The sequence below is a fragment of the Coniophora puteana genome, assembly GCF_000271625.1.
Source record: "Coniophora puteana RWD-64-598 SS2 unplaced genomic scaffold CONPUscaffold_6, whole genome shotgun sequence".
NCBI classification, from domain to species: domain Eukaryota; kingdom Fungi; phylum Basidiomycota; class Agaricomycetes; order Boletales; family Coniophoraceae; genus Coniophora; species Coniophora puteana.
In genome coordinates this window covers 202,767-218,281 of record NW_006913058.1, presented here as the reverse complement: position 1 = coordinate 218,281, position 15,515 = coordinate 202,767, and the positions used below count along the sequence as shown (strand labels likewise).

At 55.0% G+C, this 15,515-nt stretch overlaps 5 protein-coding genes across 5 annotated transcripts; 2 read left to right on the top strand and 3 right to left on the bottom strand.

Annotated features, from left to right (window-relative positions):
• Positions 1-1,560: 1,560 nt before the first annotated feature.
• Positions 1,561-1,858, bottom strand: CONPUDRAFT_153489 (uncharacterized protein; the record flags this gene model as incomplete). The annotated part of the gene is made up of 2 exons (XM_007770212.1): positions 1,561-1,662; positions 1,718-1,858. 2 exons carry the CDS (start codon positions 1,856-1,858, stop codon positions 1,561-1,563), a joined length of 243 nt encoding a protein of 80 aa, XP_007768402.1.
• A 160-nt stretch (positions 1,859-2,018) lies between these two features.
• CONPUDRAFT_103992 (NAD(P)-binding protein) lies at positions 2,019-3,795 on the top strand. Its single transcript, XM_007770211.1, has 8 exons — positions 2,019-2,105; positions 2,168-2,312; positions 2,395-2,489; positions 2,566-2,657; positions 2,719-2,963; positions 3,025-3,080; positions 3,148-3,491; positions 3,554-3,795. Exons 1-8 carry the CDS (start codon positions 2,049-2,051, stop codon positions 3,606-3,608), a joined length of 1,089 nt encoding a protein of 362 aa, XP_007768401.1. The 5' UTR covers positions 2,019-2,048; the 3' UTR covers positions 3,609-3,795.
• A 61-nt stretch (positions 3,796-3,856) lies between these two features.
• Positions 3,857-4,739, bottom strand: CONPUDRAFT_82062 (mitochondrial import translocase subunit Tom22). The gene is made up of 2 exons (XM_007770210.1): positions 4,330-4,739; positions 3,857-4,237 (listed from the first exon to the last, which is right to left on the bottom strand). The coding sequence occupies exons 1-2, from the start codon at positions 4,705-4,707 to the stop codon at positions 4,172-4,174; spliced, it is 444 nt and encodes a 147-aa protein (XP_007768400.1). The 5' UTR covers positions 4,708-4,739; the 3' UTR covers positions 3,857-4,171.
• Positions 4,740-4,913: 174 nt separating this feature from the next.
• Positions 4,914-11,071, top strand: CONPUDRAFT_123745 (uncharacterized protein). Its single transcript, XM_007770209.1, has 24 exons — positions 4,914-5,029; positions 5,087-5,186; positions 5,242-5,284; positions 5,409-5,446; positions 5,504-5,584; positions 5,688-5,714; positions 5,775-5,930; positions 5,978-6,079; positions 6,276-6,622; positions 6,676-6,696; positions 6,750-6,802; positions 6,864-6,991; positions 7,051-7,138; positions 7,215-7,220; positions 7,277-7,487; positions 7,571-7,746; positions 7,803-7,832; positions 7,891-8,199; positions 8,269-8,943; positions 8,999-10,031; positions 10,088-10,143; positions 10,200-10,358; positions 10,427-10,919; positions 11,013-11,071. The coding sequence occupies exons 1-19, from the start codon at positions 4,972-4,974 to the stop codon at positions 8,281-8,283; spliced, it is 1,989 nt and encodes a 662-aa protein (XP_007768399.1). The 5' UTR covers positions 4,914-4,971; the 3' UTR covers positions 8,284-8,943; positions 8,999-10,031; positions 10,088-10,143; positions 10,200-10,358; positions 10,427-10,919; positions 11,013-11,071.
• Positions 11,072-12,055: 984 nt separating this feature from the next.
• On the bottom strand, positions 12,056-14,979 carry CONPUDRAFT_153484 (uncharacterized protein; the record flags this gene model as incomplete). Its single annotated transcript, XM_007770208.1, has 2 exons — positions 12,056-14,552; positions 14,663-14,979. 2 exons carry the CDS (start codon positions 14,977-14,979, stop codon positions 12,056-12,058), a joined length of 2,814 nt encoding a protein of 937 aa, XP_007768398.1.
• Positions 14,980-15,515: the final 536 nt, after the last annotated feature.

The window sequence follows — 15,515 nt, the reverse complement described above, 5'->3', positions numbered from 1 at the left end:
TTCAGCAAATGTCTAAGCAGCGTACCCTGTTGACCGACGCGTCTATACGTAATAAAGCGAAGGAGATCGCGCAGAACCTCCAGATACCAGAGGAGCGTTTCAAAGCTAGCTCTGGGTGGGTCGAGAACTTCAAGCATCGACACAATATCAAAAAGGGTGTATGGGCAGGTCAAGACCCCAAGAGGGTTACTGTCCTTTCTCCGCTGAACCCGGCCTTCGAGTCGCGAGCCGGATATGCCAACTCCAATGGATCATCTACTATGGTTGATGGCGCTGACGACGACGACATGGATTCGACCGCGTCTCTCCACGATGGCGGCAGCTTACATGCTAACAATGGCAACAGCGAACTTTCTATGACTCTTCCACAGACTTGGCGACAATCTGATGTTTCTCGTGCCGAGGTCGACAGCTCCGTGTCATCCGTGCATTCTTCCATGCCTCAAGGGACAGTTTCGCACGCATACTATGAACACGACGTCGATGTGCTTCAGGGACATCAACATACTCTCAGCTCAGGTATAGAAACCAACGTCGCTGATTCCAGCCTCTCGTCTCATCACAACGAGGGAAAACTTGTAGTCCCCGTCGCCCTCCATTCATCGTTCGACACCTCTGATTCGCCTGGCATTGCTTATGGTGAACCGTGCGCTCTTCCTAAGCTAACACATGGCGACGAGGAGCCACCACTCGAGGAGGTTGATGACGCTCTCACGAAGACCATGCACTACATCAACCGCCACCCAGACATCATATCCCGGGAGGATCACGATGCGCTCTTGAGGATCAAGCATACCATCTTCCAAGCTCTCGGCGCATTCAGACCTGAGAACCTCGAAAAACATTGAACGTCTTTTTAGGACACTTGCCACACACCCATAGTTTCGTCATATATCTTCACTCTGCATCCAAGTTCTGCTTTGTATGATACGTGTTTGGCGGACTCGAACATTTACTCTCGTGCATTGCATGCACCCCCTCGATTCCACTAGCTTGTGCTGTCACGACTATCTCTTACGAATTGGTACCTGCCCGCATCATCCGTCTTTCACATGCTTTCACGTTCCCCAGAGGTTTTATCGTCCGTTTGCATTGATGTCACGTCCCACAATACAGACACTCTCACCCGCATGCTTATCTCACTCATATCCACGGTATCTGCACATCCTTTGCATTTTTTGGCCGCTACGAGAACATAATCCATACTCCACTCATACGTGCACGTACATAAATCACACCTTGCCGGCTTGTACAAATTTCTTGGTTGGGTAAAGGGTGGTTGTCGCGAAGCCGGAGAACTACCCAAGCGGTTGAGTAGCATGAAGCTACGTAGTTCATCTCAGCGATGATGATCGACCAACTTGTCGAAGGTAGTCCACCCATTGTACAGGGAGAAATGGGCCAGTCCGTCAGACGACACGGGTCCTGGGCCTGATGTTCGAAATACAGGCATTAAGTCGCCTATTTTCCTGATTTTTTACCCGAAGATCCAGCTTTAGAGCTTTGGCTGACAACGCGAGAAGTCAAATTTAGACCTGATGCATGTAAGAGGCAGCGAACTTACGATGCATCCGATGCGCCCTTCATAATTGTAAGTTTTCCCGGCGATGCGGCAGAGACCATCTGCTGCTCAATGGACTTGCTGATTTTAGCAGTCAAAGACTACGAGTTCCTGGGTGAGAAGCAGGACGATTGCGAGCATCGGTGTGGGGCATACCTGGCGCATCGTGGCCTGCTTGACCAGGGCGGCCTTCTTGGGTGGGATGTAGCGCTTGCCTTTCTTCGTCTCAGCTGCTTTCTTGGTTTGTCTCGAGGACGCAGTCTTAGTCTGCAAGCCCTTTGTCTTTCCCTGAACCATGTCGGGCAGCAAATAAGATCAACTACCTGCGATGAAGAAGAACGTGCGGAAGGTTGAGAGAGGGGCTTTTTGCAAGATGCGAGTTCGGCAGCGATACAGTTGGCATTAGCCGGAACTTTCCGGACATAATTCCGCTTCCTTGCTTGTCGCTGCAGCCAACAACACCTACCACCACTCCCCATCCCGTATCATGCTCGCGTCGTCGCGTGTGTTGGCCGCGCAGCGCGCCGTCGTTAACCAGCGCAAGGTATGCTGCCACACTCGAGATCCTGGTCTGGAACCTTGCTCAGACTTCTACCACGTTTCTAGCGCGCTCTGCACGACCTTGTCACCCTCCCCGACCGCAAACCCATCGTCTCGCAGGGCACACCAGGTTACAGTGCTGTCTCTGGCCATGTCGTCACCGTCTTTGGGTCTACCGGCTTTCTGGCCAGATATATGATTTCCAAGCTTGGTATGTGGTTTGTTGCATATACAATTGGACTTTTGTACTGCACGCGGTTGCTCACTGAATGCTGACTTTTGCGGGCATATAGCGCGGCAGGGAACCCAGGTTGTAGTACCTTACCGTGAGGAAGATACCAAGAGGCATCTCAAGCCCATGGGAGACCTCGGCCAGATCGTCTCGATGGTAGGTACCCCGTTTCCCGTCGTTGGAGTCTAAGTGGAGATTAGCTGGTTGACCTTTTGGTCTTGTTGTATTGCAGGAATGGGACCTTCGGAACGATGATCAAATTGCTGAGTGTCTGAGGCATTCGGATATTGTCTACAACCTCGTTGGTCGGGATTACGAGACCAAGTACGTTCTGGATTTCCTTATTTTCTTGAGCGTTATGAATTCATCAACCGGCCGCCTGTAGGAACTTCAAATACGATGACGTTCATGTCAAGGGTGCGGAGAGAATAGCCAAGATTGCCGCTGAAGTTGGCGTCCAACGCCTCGTGCATGTTTCGCACCTCAACGCTTCATCGTCTTCCAAGTCGGCATTCTACCGTTCGAAAGCCGAGGGTGAAGAGCGCGTGAAAGCAGCTTTCCCTAATGCCACGATCATCCGGCCCGCGGCTATGTACGGTCACGAAGATAAGTTCTTCAATAATATGTCCAGTGCGTTTAGACCTATCTCGCCTACACGATGTCCAGGAGTACTAAATGTCCCGCGTTGCAGACTGGCCTATTTGGTGGAAGCTTAACCACGGCGAAACCAAGATTCGTCCCGTTCATGTAAAGTCCCGGAGATTTTTCTCATCTGTACCTTTTTCCTGAATGGACTTGTGGCTCCGCGCTGTAGGTTATGGACGTCGCTCAGGCGCTCGCCAATCTCATGGGAACGCCATCAATGCCCGGTACCTATTCTCTTCCGGGCCCTCGGACCATGACCTACGAGTACCTCCTCGATCTTGTCTCGTCCGTTACCTACAACCCGCCTTCGGGCACCCCCACGTTGCCCAAACCCGTCGCCATGGCCCTCGCCAAGGCGGCGCAGAACGTGTGGTGGCCTGCGCTTTCTCCCGACGAAGTTGAGCGGAGATATATCTCTGACAGCGAGGTGGCCGGAGATTGGGACGCCTTCGGCGTGGCGCCTGATGCGATCGAGCAACACGCAATCACCTATCTGAGAAGACATCGCTCTGCGTGAGTAATCCTATGACATAGTCGCCTTGACAAGTCGTTACTTATCAAACGTGTATGAATAGGGACAACTTCACTCGCCCGGTGGTGTTCCCCGATGGTCGAGCAACTGCGGCCTAGTCGGGACGAGAGTTGACGTGTTTAGCTACGATGCTTTCCCGCCACCACAACTAGACAAGGCAAAAAAGGTTACATCAGAAAGAACTCTTTTGCCGGGCGCCACATTCATTACCTAGAGCTCTTTTCTTGTTCTACATCGACTTAGTACAAAGTTAATGTAACCTCGTTGTCAAGTAGCTCATCCCGCAATTCAATGTGGGCGTCTTCCATTCATGTCCGGGCATGACTGTCGAGTAGTGGCGCTCACATTCAGCACATGGGCGATCCGAAGGCGGGAGGATTGGCAAAAATGCTGAGTGAGGTGTTGTGTGTATTATTATACTAGCATGCATGTGCACGATAAGACGCGAAATACGATTCGTGAGTAAATATAAGGAGCTGTCTATAACGTCTGAAATTGCGGAGATGCTGCGGAGCGCGAGAGGGTTTTTTGCAGTCCATATGTGTGTATAGGCAGAGCATAACGGATACGAGTGTAATAACGCTGACTTGTGCGTGTGGCCGGATAACCGGCGTAGCAGCAGAGTGACGTGAATGTGGCGTCAAAGATGCGGTGCGTGTTCTTAGAAGCCGGGCGGCACAATTCCCTTCTGTTGGGACTGGCCCGGCTGGGAACTTGGGGCGAGCATCTAGACACCCAGCGGAAGGGAGACAGTAGCAGTGAGCAACAGCCGGATCATCGTCGAGAAGCAACGGAGGGAAGGATAAACTAAGTACGAACCTGCTGTGCACCCTGTTGCTGGGCGAGCATCTCCTGCTCCTGGGCGACAATTTTAGCCTCGTCCTCGAGAATGAGGGCCAAGGGAAGGCCGACGAGGAGGGTGGAGGTGGTGACGACCCAGACGACGTTGCCCATGAGCTTGCCGCTCTTCTTAAAGAAGGAGGCTGCCGAGGAGAATTTGTTTGAGATTTTCTGGCGAGTGGTGGGGGGTACAATGTCCACGAGCGCAGTTAGGCGGTCATACAAGGTCTCGTCCGCTGAGAGGTCTGAGGCAACGGAGGAAAGGGACTCTGAGGAGTTGGTGCGGGAAGGGGCGGCAGAGGAGTAGGGAGAGCCAGCCTGGCTGTCGCGCTCCTCGACGATTTCGACCTTGACCATGACTGTGGATGAGTTTGTGTGACTGGGAGTGGAGGACCACAAGGTAAAATTGCGGGCAGGGGTGTGACTTTCGGAGCCGGGGCGCGTTGTTTGTATTTGTGGTGGCGCAATTGAGATGAAGGGGGATGTGGTAAAGTGCAATTGATAGATAGACGCTATTTATTATAAGTAGAAACAGGTAACATGAGATGCGCTCGACCGACGCCGTCTCCTTCCCTCCTCCCTGCTCATCCATCTTAATACCATCCTTCATTCAACAAAGCTATGCACAACGGGAACGGAATACGCCATGACGCGGGGCATTCATTTTCCTCACAGCCAGGTCCATATCTCATCTCACGCAACCCTCCACGCAACAACCCATCTCACACCCGCACAGATCTCGTCCTCCCGACGCAGTCGGTACAGAACCAGATCCATGAGCTCGCAAAGACTCTCCCTCCTCCACGGAAACAAAACACCGCTTGTGATGCATGTCGGTGCGTCTAATGTACTACTTAGCCTCTGACGCATCTTCCAATATTTCTTGTCCAGTTCGCGCAAAGTGAAATGCAATAGAATTGCAGGCCAGGACAAGGTAGGCAGCCTTGCCTTGAGCGCTCGATACTTCTTGATGTGAATTACACCCAACTCTTGCTTCCTATCTCCTTAGTGTCAGGTAAGCTGCTGTCACCTCTGATGTCACTACCAGGTTCTGACAGCGTCATCAGCACTGTCTGTCCAAGAATTATCCCTGCACGTAAGCGAGCATCTCCAGTTGATGTGTAACATGTTAGACTCATCCATCCGCTTCTAGCCATTACGTGCAGCAGGCTACTAGCGAAAAGAAGCGGGCTACCGCCGCAAGACGACCCAGGAATTTGTCCGTAACCGCTAGGTAAGTACCTAGCTACCTGCGAGCGTTCTTCGCCGCTCGTACCGGCGGTACCTCTGCACCTCCTATTTCGAGTGCAATGAGCTGATTTCACTTTGTCACTTAGCCCGTCCTTGTCCTCCGTCTCGTCTCAGTCCGTTCATAACTCGGTATCTTCCGCAAATGAAAGTCTGATTCATTAATGTTCTTCCAGCTCGTCACCCGTGGATAACGGCAGTCCACCATATGCCAAAGCCAGCTTCAACTTCTCATGGGGAAATCTTCGCCCGGGTGCCATACCCGGTGTCTCGATGAATACGACATCAGCGCAGCTACTTGTGTACCTGTTTTCCCCGCCAGATTCACCAAGGTCGGTTGTTTCATCAAACTTTGACTGGTCCTTACACGCCTCATCAGTGAGCCTGGTAATATATACAGCGCTGTCAAGTCAAGACCGGCCCTCTATGCCGATTGGGGCGATGAGGCCCCCAAACTCGATGATGAGACGTTCAGAGCAGAGTAAGTGGATCTTTCATTTACTTGAAGCAAATCATTATGTAAGAGATGGAATAGCCTCACATGTGCGTCGAACCGTATACTCTCCTTCCTAACTGGTGCTAAGTACATCTACAGCCTTCTTTTCATTTCCCTTATCGATGTCTTCATTTGCGTTTTGGTGCTAATCGTGTGCTTTCACTCCCGCGATCGGTGTCAGGTTCGCGCTCGACTTAGTGGAAGTCTACTTCCAGATCGTTCACACTCGCATACCGCTGCTCAACCCGCTGCAATTTCGAAATCGGCTGAACCTCGTGTCCAAGTCGTTCGTACCTTTCCGCACAGATCCTCTCCATCCAGCGTTGGTAGCTACTGTGTTGGCTTGGGGTGCCAAGTTTTCGGAGCACCCTCTGCTTGTTGCCGATCGAAGTCGCAACGGCGGGCAAAGCCGAATAGCCAAGGCGCTCCTCGACCGTGTTCGTGAACTTGCCGAGGCACTCAAAGTTCATCGGATTCCCCACAACGACCACGTCGTCATTTCGCTCCTCATCGAGCCTCTCCAATGCCGTGAGCGTCATGGTTTTGTATGTGTGGCGTCAGCTGATACAATCATTTTCTAGAAAAACCTGATAAAGAACCTGGTCGGTATTCATAGTTTCGTCACGTTCTGTCCGTCTTCGCTGACTCTTGACAGGTTTCCATGGTTTCTGGCTCACTAGCGGCATACGAAATTTATTAGGACTCCAGGTTCGTTCTTGCTTTATTCGACAAGAACAAAAGACGCTAGTTTAACTCGCGTGCTGCTTAGATTAATCACAAGTCCGTGATGGCCACTATTCAAGACCCTGAAGCCCGTGGGACGATGATCTTCGCATGGTGGATGGCCTGTTTATGTGACGCGTTCTCGGCCTTCTACTACCGTCGAAAACCAATTCTGTACGTGCTTCCGAGCCTCGGGAAATCCCCTCTTGTTACTTAATATGCGGACGAATTAGTGACGAAGACGACTATGACATCGACTTCTACACCGCCGACCCAAATTCTCCCGATGATGGTGCTCCGTCACCACGAGAACAACTTGAGGTAATCTCACGGCTTCTTTTTGAGTCCATACGACGATACTGACATCCTCGGATTTTTGCTCTTGTGCCTTGTGTAGTTTTTGGTGAGTGCGCATGAACATTCATCACAGTTTAGAAGGCTTACTGAAACATCTGACAGGGTTATTACCGTGCTGCCCATGACCTTGCGCGGATTTCACGTCGCATAGCTCGCCTACTATGCCGCCCTTCGACGGAGGAGGGTTTGCCTCTTGAAGACTTGATCAGAACAATGGATGACCTGGACGAATGGCGCAAGCGTCACCTCCGAAAAGTCGGTGTCCCACAACAACAAGAGTCGAGATGGGACTTTGTCACGGCTGTTTCTGCTTGTAAGTTTACCTTTCCTAACATCAACCATATCCATGGCTTTTTACTGTCTTGACTCACTATAACTTACGAATGTCATCGACAGGCGCCAGTGACGCTCAGTACCACGTGATGTGGACCGGACTGTTCTTTGCAGTTGACGAGGTTGGGATACGAGACAGGGACAATTCACTTTCGCCAAGTGAAATGAACCAGATTGAGACGAAGAAGCGGAAACTCTACAGTGAGGGTTTGGACGCCGCGCTCCGTATTGCAGGTCTGGTATGTCGTGCTCAATCTTTCGTCTGTTTGTTCGTATGTCTAATGTACGCTACAAGGCTGGTGTATTGACCCAGAATGGCTACTTAGTACGTAGCATGCCGATCTCACCGTCTGACCGTCCTTAACGAACTTTCTTAAATTTAGAAACTTGACCCTGCCGTCATGCACGTCAGCATCATCCAGGCTGGCCAGCTCCTCGCCAAGAGCGCCCGCCCCGAAGTCAGCGCCTGCATCGACGCGCTGGAGCAATATTCCTACGCATACGAGGAAGCCCTCGAGTACGCGCAGGAGATACGCAAGACGTACGAGCACACGTCCGTGCACGGTCCCGAGTTTGCCGAGATGGCGAGCGCCGTACGCGCGCTCCGCGTTCCCGCTGGCGGCGCCGGTACCGACGACATGAACGTCGATCAGGCGGCAATGCGACATAGCCCCAACGGCTCATTGCAGGATGTAAGCAGATAGTCGCCGGTTGGGCATGGATTTGCTGTTGTGCCGCGAGTCTGATCCCGTTCCCTCCAGTACATTGACTTTTAGTGGCTCGACGAATTGTCGATTCTTCATCCCCCTCCTGCTGATTATTTCTTGTGCTGCTCTCATCTATTTTCCTCTCGACCATGGCTCCTGCTTCCTTATTGTAACTGTTTATGGTTCATCGTTATGTTTGTTATCGCAAGAGGACGTTATGTTTGGTTTGTTATTTTCTTTGTAAAAGCCACTTTAACCCGGTATTACTTATAGCTTGTGGCTCGTATCGGACAGTGTATATCGCGCATTGCGTAGGAAGTCTCCAATCCCACAAGGCTGCATTGACAACTGCAGTCTTCAGAAATTATAGGTTGCCATATGTATGTATAACCTCTGTAGATAAAACCGCACATGAGTGCTGGAATGATGTGGGTAGAGTGCGGCGAGTGTGAACCACGAAGAAGATGGTTTCAATCGAGTTTGACACTTTTGACGACCTTGGATATGCCTGACTTTTCGCCCTGGTAGTTGTTTGCGTCGCCGATGCCGCCCTTGTACACTGCGCGCTGGGACGAGACGCGCTTCTTGGCCTGCTCGAACTTCTGCCGTTTCTTGACACGTGGGTTGCGTACGGATTTGCTCCTCCGAGGCGTGAGCCCCTTGTTCTTCATGATCGCGCGGGTGATACCGCGAGGTCCGTCTGCATCGTCTTGTACCTCTAGACCGGCACTAGAAGGGAGTTGTCAGCAACTGTGAAGTGAAATAAAGCAGAGCGTTAACATACCGAGTGGCAGCCAGCACAGCTTCGTACGCGTCTTTCTTCGCCGCCTTCTTCTCGGACGAGCGCTTCTTCACAAGCTCGTAGTACCCATCGGCACCCTGCTCGTCCTCACTGCCACTGCCATCCTCCGCGCTTTTACCTTTGCGCTTACCCTTGCCATTGGTGGTGCCGTTGTCGTTCCGCCCAGCCTCCGCAATCTCAGGATCAACGTCATCCAGATCGTCCCCGCCCTGGCCGAGCAAGCCCTTGCTCTTCTCGAGCGCCTTGGCCTCCCTCGCCTCGCGCTCCTTGCGGCGCTCGCGGTACGGCAGATCGTCGTCTCCGCCGACGGCGCCTGCGCGCGCGTTCTGCCGGCGCGTACTCGCGCCTTCGATGCGCGAGACATGGAACCGGAGCGACTTTTTGCGCGCCTGCTTGTCGCGCGCGTCCGCGTCCTGAAGGAAGGTCGCCTCGCCGAACGCGTCTGCGACTGTGTCGACAGCGTCGACGCCGCCGTTCGCGGCTTTTGATTTTGACTTTGATTTTTTGGAGAGAGTAAGCGTGGGCTCGACGAGATCGAAGACGAGCGCTTTTTCAGACGTCTTGCGCTTCTTTTTGGGAGGAGGCGGCGCGTCCATTCCCATGTCCTCGTCTGAATCGGAGCCGGAGCCGGAGCCGGAGCCGGAGCCTGGCAGCATCGATTTGATCTTGTTGGATTTTTTCTGCGCCTTGGTTGGCAAAGCACTGGCGTCCTTGAGCAGCTCGTAAAGCTCCTCGTCATCGAGCCCCTGCCGACGGCCGGCCTCGTACAGCTCGTGTATGTCCTCTGGGTCGTCGAGGTCCAGTGATTCATCATCATCAAGGTCTGACCTGTCGTCGTCTTCCGCTGGGTCTTGACCCACTCCGATGTTCTCGAGCGAGAGGATAGCTTGCTTGAGCGACAGGAGGCGGCCCATGATGGGATGCCGCGAGAGCAGCTCGGGGCGGGCGGCGTACTTGGGCGAGGAGCGGAGGTGGATATAGAATGCGAGGGTCGTGGTATATGTCAGGAGTGCCTCTGCGGGTTGGCGGGAGACTTAGATGTGACCATGACAAGATATAGACAAGACTTACGATAGTACATGTGTAGAAGGCCAGACTCGATTCCCTCCTCAGAGTCCTTGTCCAACCTAGCATGACATTAGCTTTTAGCCAGAAGCATAATGGCCAATATAGAGTAACTTACGCTTCCACCTTGGCCTTCGTCGTCCATAAGGCACGCGCTGTATCGTCCCAGTCGCGAACGAGAGCCAGCGCTTCCGGGTTCGTCCTTGCAAGATGACTCAACAACGCATGCTTGTCCGTAGGCAGCGGTGCAGGGGCCGCAGGTACGGCAGTATCATCCCTACGAACACACCGGAACCAAATGAGCACGCGGTGGGGGACAGCACACAGTGTGGAAAGTGAACGCACAGATCCTCCTCGGCAGCATCCCCATCCCCATCCTCCTCCGCCCCGTCCGCGAGCCCAAAGTCGTCCGCGTCCATAGCGTCCCGCGTACGTGCCTGGAGCCGCCGTGCCTCCTGCTCCTCAAGCTCGTTCGCCTCCTCGTCCTCCGAGTCGACCTCCGCGGCGTTGGAGACGTAGTACGCGCCCTTGTTCCGCCCCCAGCTCTCTTCCTCCTCTCCGTCCTCATCGTCTTCCTCGTCCTCGCCTTTTTTGCCCTTGGCCTTCTTCCCCTTCTTGGCTTTCTTGTCGGCTTTCGAAGCCTTGGACTTGGACTTGGACTTGGCGGGCACATCCTCCTCGTCCTCCGACAGCCCGTCCACGTCCATACCTATGTCCCCGTCCTCATCATCTTCATCGTCCTCGTCCATGCCCTTGAGCGCAAACACCTCCTCCTCGGCATCATCGTCGTCTACTTGCTCCTCGCCCTCGAGCAGGATCCGATCTCTCGACGCATGAACTACACAGCATCCCGTCAGAGCCCAGGCAAAACAAGATTAGAACAACAAGCAAACGAGAAAGAAGAAAAAACGAAAACAAAATGATAACGCACACTGGTCCTCCTCATCCAACTCAACATCGTCCGCCGTATTCCACTTCCTGATCGTCCCCGCCTTACGGTCAACCGGGCGCGGCCCGTTCGCCTTCTTCTTGTGTCCCTTGGACGGTCTTCTAGGCATGGCGCTGTACGACTCTTGATCTCGTCTAAGCCCGTAGTGATTTGCACCAGGCAATATGAGTTAACTTACAAGGCTAGGCAGGTGCTGGCTTATACCCGAGATCTCCGCCCTTCAAAATCACTTTTAACACAGCATTACGTAAACACGGGTTAAAGCCCCTATCTAGCGACCTCTGGCTATCTTCTCCCACTTAAGCTTGGCTTGAACGTTTGAAAATTGGAGTATTTGGAGTTGGTATATTCGACGCAGCAAGTACTGATACTAAGTACTGAGTGGGGGGTATTGAGGGTGTTTGTCAAGGTATCGCCCGTCTACCGCAGAATGGAAAGGGAAATATGGAATGGGAAATGAGGACTAGCGAAACGACGTCGATGGAAACGAGGGAGACATCAAAAGTGCTACTTACTAGCAACAACTTGAAGGAGCTCAGAGTCAGAATTTGCAGTGATACTGTGGGTGGTACATACACGTGTGCAGGCGGTCCGATCGAGGCATTGAAGTTTGAGATACGAAGCGCGTTAAGCAAAAGAAAGACAGGGAGGAAACAAAGCAAGAAGAGAAAACATATATGGCATTGAAAAAAGATGACTTGAGGTGAGGCAGATGCAATTCAGTAGGCGATGCTGGCAAGGATCTGTGCGTGCGTGCGTGCGTGCTGGCCGACGAGCGCCTCGAACGGCAACGGCAACAGCAAACAGCAATCGAAACTGGACGAGGGCGAAACCGAGGGATAGCGCGATCGCTGAGAACTGAGGGGAAAAAGGAAAAACATGATAAAAGCAAGAGCAACCAGCCAAAACGTCCATGAGCGCACAATGCAAAAATCAAACATTCATCATCATCTGTCCGTCCGCAAAAAACCAACATTGCATGCTCTTCTTCTTCTTCTTCTTCTTCTTCATTTTTGACTCCTCCTTCATCGCCGCTCACCATCCCGGTCCACCTCCATATCACCCCCGTCCCTCCCTACGCCAGCCCCACTCCTCCCCTCCCTTTCCCGCTCCTTCTCCTTATCCGACGCTTCCTCGCGCTCAGGTCTCGACGCGGGATAATACATCCTCTGCGGCCTCGGGGACGCGTCTGCGCTCTTCACATTCGCTGGCCCCTCCGCAGCTGGCTGCGTCACAGCCTGTGGAGCCGGCGAAGACGAGGAAGATGACGACGTCGTCGCAGGCACAGGATCGGTATTCCGCTTCGGAAGTGCTGACGGCGCAGCAGCAACGGGCGCACCACCCCTTCCAGGCGACGCCACGCGTCCGCCTCGCAGAGCAACAGTCTGCATGCTCGGCGACGCGCTCGCTGCGTCCTTGCGCGGGCTTGACGAGGACGAGGGCGACAGCCGGATCTGCGGTGACACCGACGACTGCGCTTGCACTTGATTATGTGCCGGATTTGGCGCCTGATTCTGCACTTGATGTTGATTCGGCGCCTGAGCCTGAACCTGCGAAGCACCCGCGGAAGCAGCAACAGCCGCGAGATTCGAGAGCGAGCTCGACTGTGTCCTCACATGCCCAAAGCCATGCCCCTGCCCATACCCAAGTCCGTTCGCAGCCTCCCCAGTCCCCGGCGCCGTCCTCGACCGCCACAGCGCCTCCTCGAGCTCCTCCACCTTTCTCCGCAACCCACCAACCTCGCCTCGCACACCCGCAAGCCGCCTCTCCACCGCCTCCGCGATCCGCCTCTCGAGCACTTCGTCGCTGACACCACCACCGCTCTGAGCACCGCGCGGTGTTTGCTCAATCGCATGCCTCAGCTGCCTCGCCTCCACAAGCACATCATACACCGCCTCGAACGGCGCAAGGAACGCCGCCTTACTCTGTGCCGCCCCTTGCACTCCACCCTGTACTCCGCCTTGCGTCTGCGCCCTTTCATGCCCGCGTCCCTGCACCTGCCCAGCAGCACCGCGACCACCGAAACCCGGCAGCGGGCTCCGCATCGTCGCAAGGCTCGGCACACCAAGCCGCTGGTGCACGCCCGCGGGGAACGTCGACACGTGCGCGGTCAGCGGCGGATGCAGCGCCGAGTTGGACAGATTGTGCGCGACCTGGAACGCGCTCGGTGTAGGCGGCACGCGCGAGATCGGCACGCTCGCTGTCGGCGGGGAACGCGGGGGCGCCACGACTACGGGTGCGCCGCCGTTGCCGTCTTTGGAGGTGGCGGGGGCGGTGGCACCGTGAGCTTCGTTGTTTTTTGTATGGGACGTGCTCGGCCCCGCAGTTGAATGTGTCGCGCCCGCCGTCCCGGGCCCAGGACCAGGACCCCTCGCGAGTGTGAACCGCGTCGGCGTCGGCGGCACAGCGCCCGCGATCCGCTTTCCCTGGCCCGAATGCGCATTCGCCAACGCAGGCGGCAACCTGGGCAGCGCCACGGACCCCATACCGCCAAAGCCCATACCCATGCCCATGCCCATGTGCCCCCTCCCGCCTCCGCGCCCGCCATCGGCAAGCAGCGCAGGGATAGGTGGCGCACTTTGAATCGAGGGTGCAAGCCCGGGCTCCGCATCGCGTGGTGAAATCAGGATATCGGCAGGCTTTCTTTTCCGCCCGCCCTGCGCCGCACGGCGTTTCGCAAAGGACGTCGACGCGGGCGTCATCGCCAAGGGCGACTGCGCACCCGTGCCTGCGCTACCAGGCGCCGATCCGGAGCCGGAGCCGGGCCCTGATCCAGACGCGGTCGTAGATGGCGGGTGCTGAGCGGCATGGTGCGGATGATGCGCGTGGTGCGCGTGCGGGCTGCTGTTGCTGCTGTCGACCAGGGACTGCTGGGAGGGGACGATCATGTGGGGCGGCAGAGGACTCGGAGGGCGTCCGCCGATGCTGCTGGTGCTCGCGGTGTTGAGTGTCGGTACACGCCGGATGGGGTGGTTCTGAGGGCTGGGGCGCATGCGGTCTGTTTCGCGTTCGCGTTCGCGATCCCTGTTATCTCTATCTCTATCTCTTTCGCGTTCGCTATCTCGTTCGTCGGGAGGATTCACGAGCGTATCGATGCTACCTCGCCTATGTGATATGCTGGGCAGGGCCTGCTTCGCAAAGGCGTGGGTGGCAGGGGACAGGGGGCCCTTATCCGACGCATAGGAAAGCGGGTGGAGATGGTGGGAATGCTGGATATGCTGTTGCGAGGCATGGTGTGCGTGTTGAGCGGCCTGTGCGTGGGTAGTGGTGTGTGTTGCCGCCTGCTGGTGGTGGGATGGCAACGCAGGGGGTGGGGGTAGGGCCGGGCCGGATGTATTGGTGGCGGGGAAGGGGGCGAAGGGGGATGAACCACTGACGGTAACGCGTCGTCGTTTTGGAGAGGGTTGCGAGGCACCGGGCTGGCTGCCGCGACCACCATGGGGAAGAGGGAGAGGACGGGAGCGGGGCGAGTCGTCGTCGTTGTCGTCGTCTGAGTTGTCCTCCTGTTTTACCCGTATTGATCTATGACGTGGGTGGCAAATGGCATGTGTAGCAAACATTGTGTTGAAAAGTGAAGAGGGAGAGATATGGACATGAGTAGCGAAACGAGATGGCAGAAAAGAGAAACGAACCTGGGGCCATCGTCATCCTCTTCCTCACGGGGCCGCTTCTCCTGGCTGGCGGGACGGGAGATGGAATGTGGACGACTGGAGGAGGGGGAGGGGACTGCGAGGTGTGCGTGGGAGGAATGGGTGCGAGCGTGGAGGTGGGAGGGCGGGCCGGGGTTGTTCATGGGGGATCTGGAGTGGTTGTTCATGCGCGAGGGAGAGCGGGAACGGGCGTCTGCGGGTTGTTGTATGGGGGGCAGGGCGTTGTTGGAGTCGATTGGGCCGAGGGAGCGGGTGGAGAATGCCTGTGCAAAGCTGGGCAGGCTCTGTGGAACGGACATTTGACTAGGACTAGTATTAGTGACACTAGGCTGGTGGTGGTGGCGGCAGAAAAAGAGAAGGACAGGTTGATAATAGATATCTCTCAGAGGGTGGGATGGTTCGCTTGGCAGCAAGAGGCCGGGGACGGAGCCGAGGAAGGTCGAGTGTTGGCAACTGACCTCCATCAGAACTAGCATTCAATACATTCCCATACACTATCATTATACTCTCATGACATCAACCAATACTCGATATCCGTCCCCAATCACGACTACCCCCAACCACCGTATCATCCCTATCCCGAGACACACCAGGTGTCCGCGTGTCCGTCGCCAAGATATCCCTCGCAACCCCCTCGCAACAACTCTGGCAACCACACACCCCTCTCCCACAACCAATCATGCCACCCTTTCATTATCGCCATATCCACATCCAATCAACACACCACCCCACCATCTCCACCAACCCGATCTCCAGATCTGAGCTACCATCTCTACTTTCAGCGTTTGAATTTCCCATTCCTCAATTTCATCCGCGGCATCATCTTGAGCCCCCC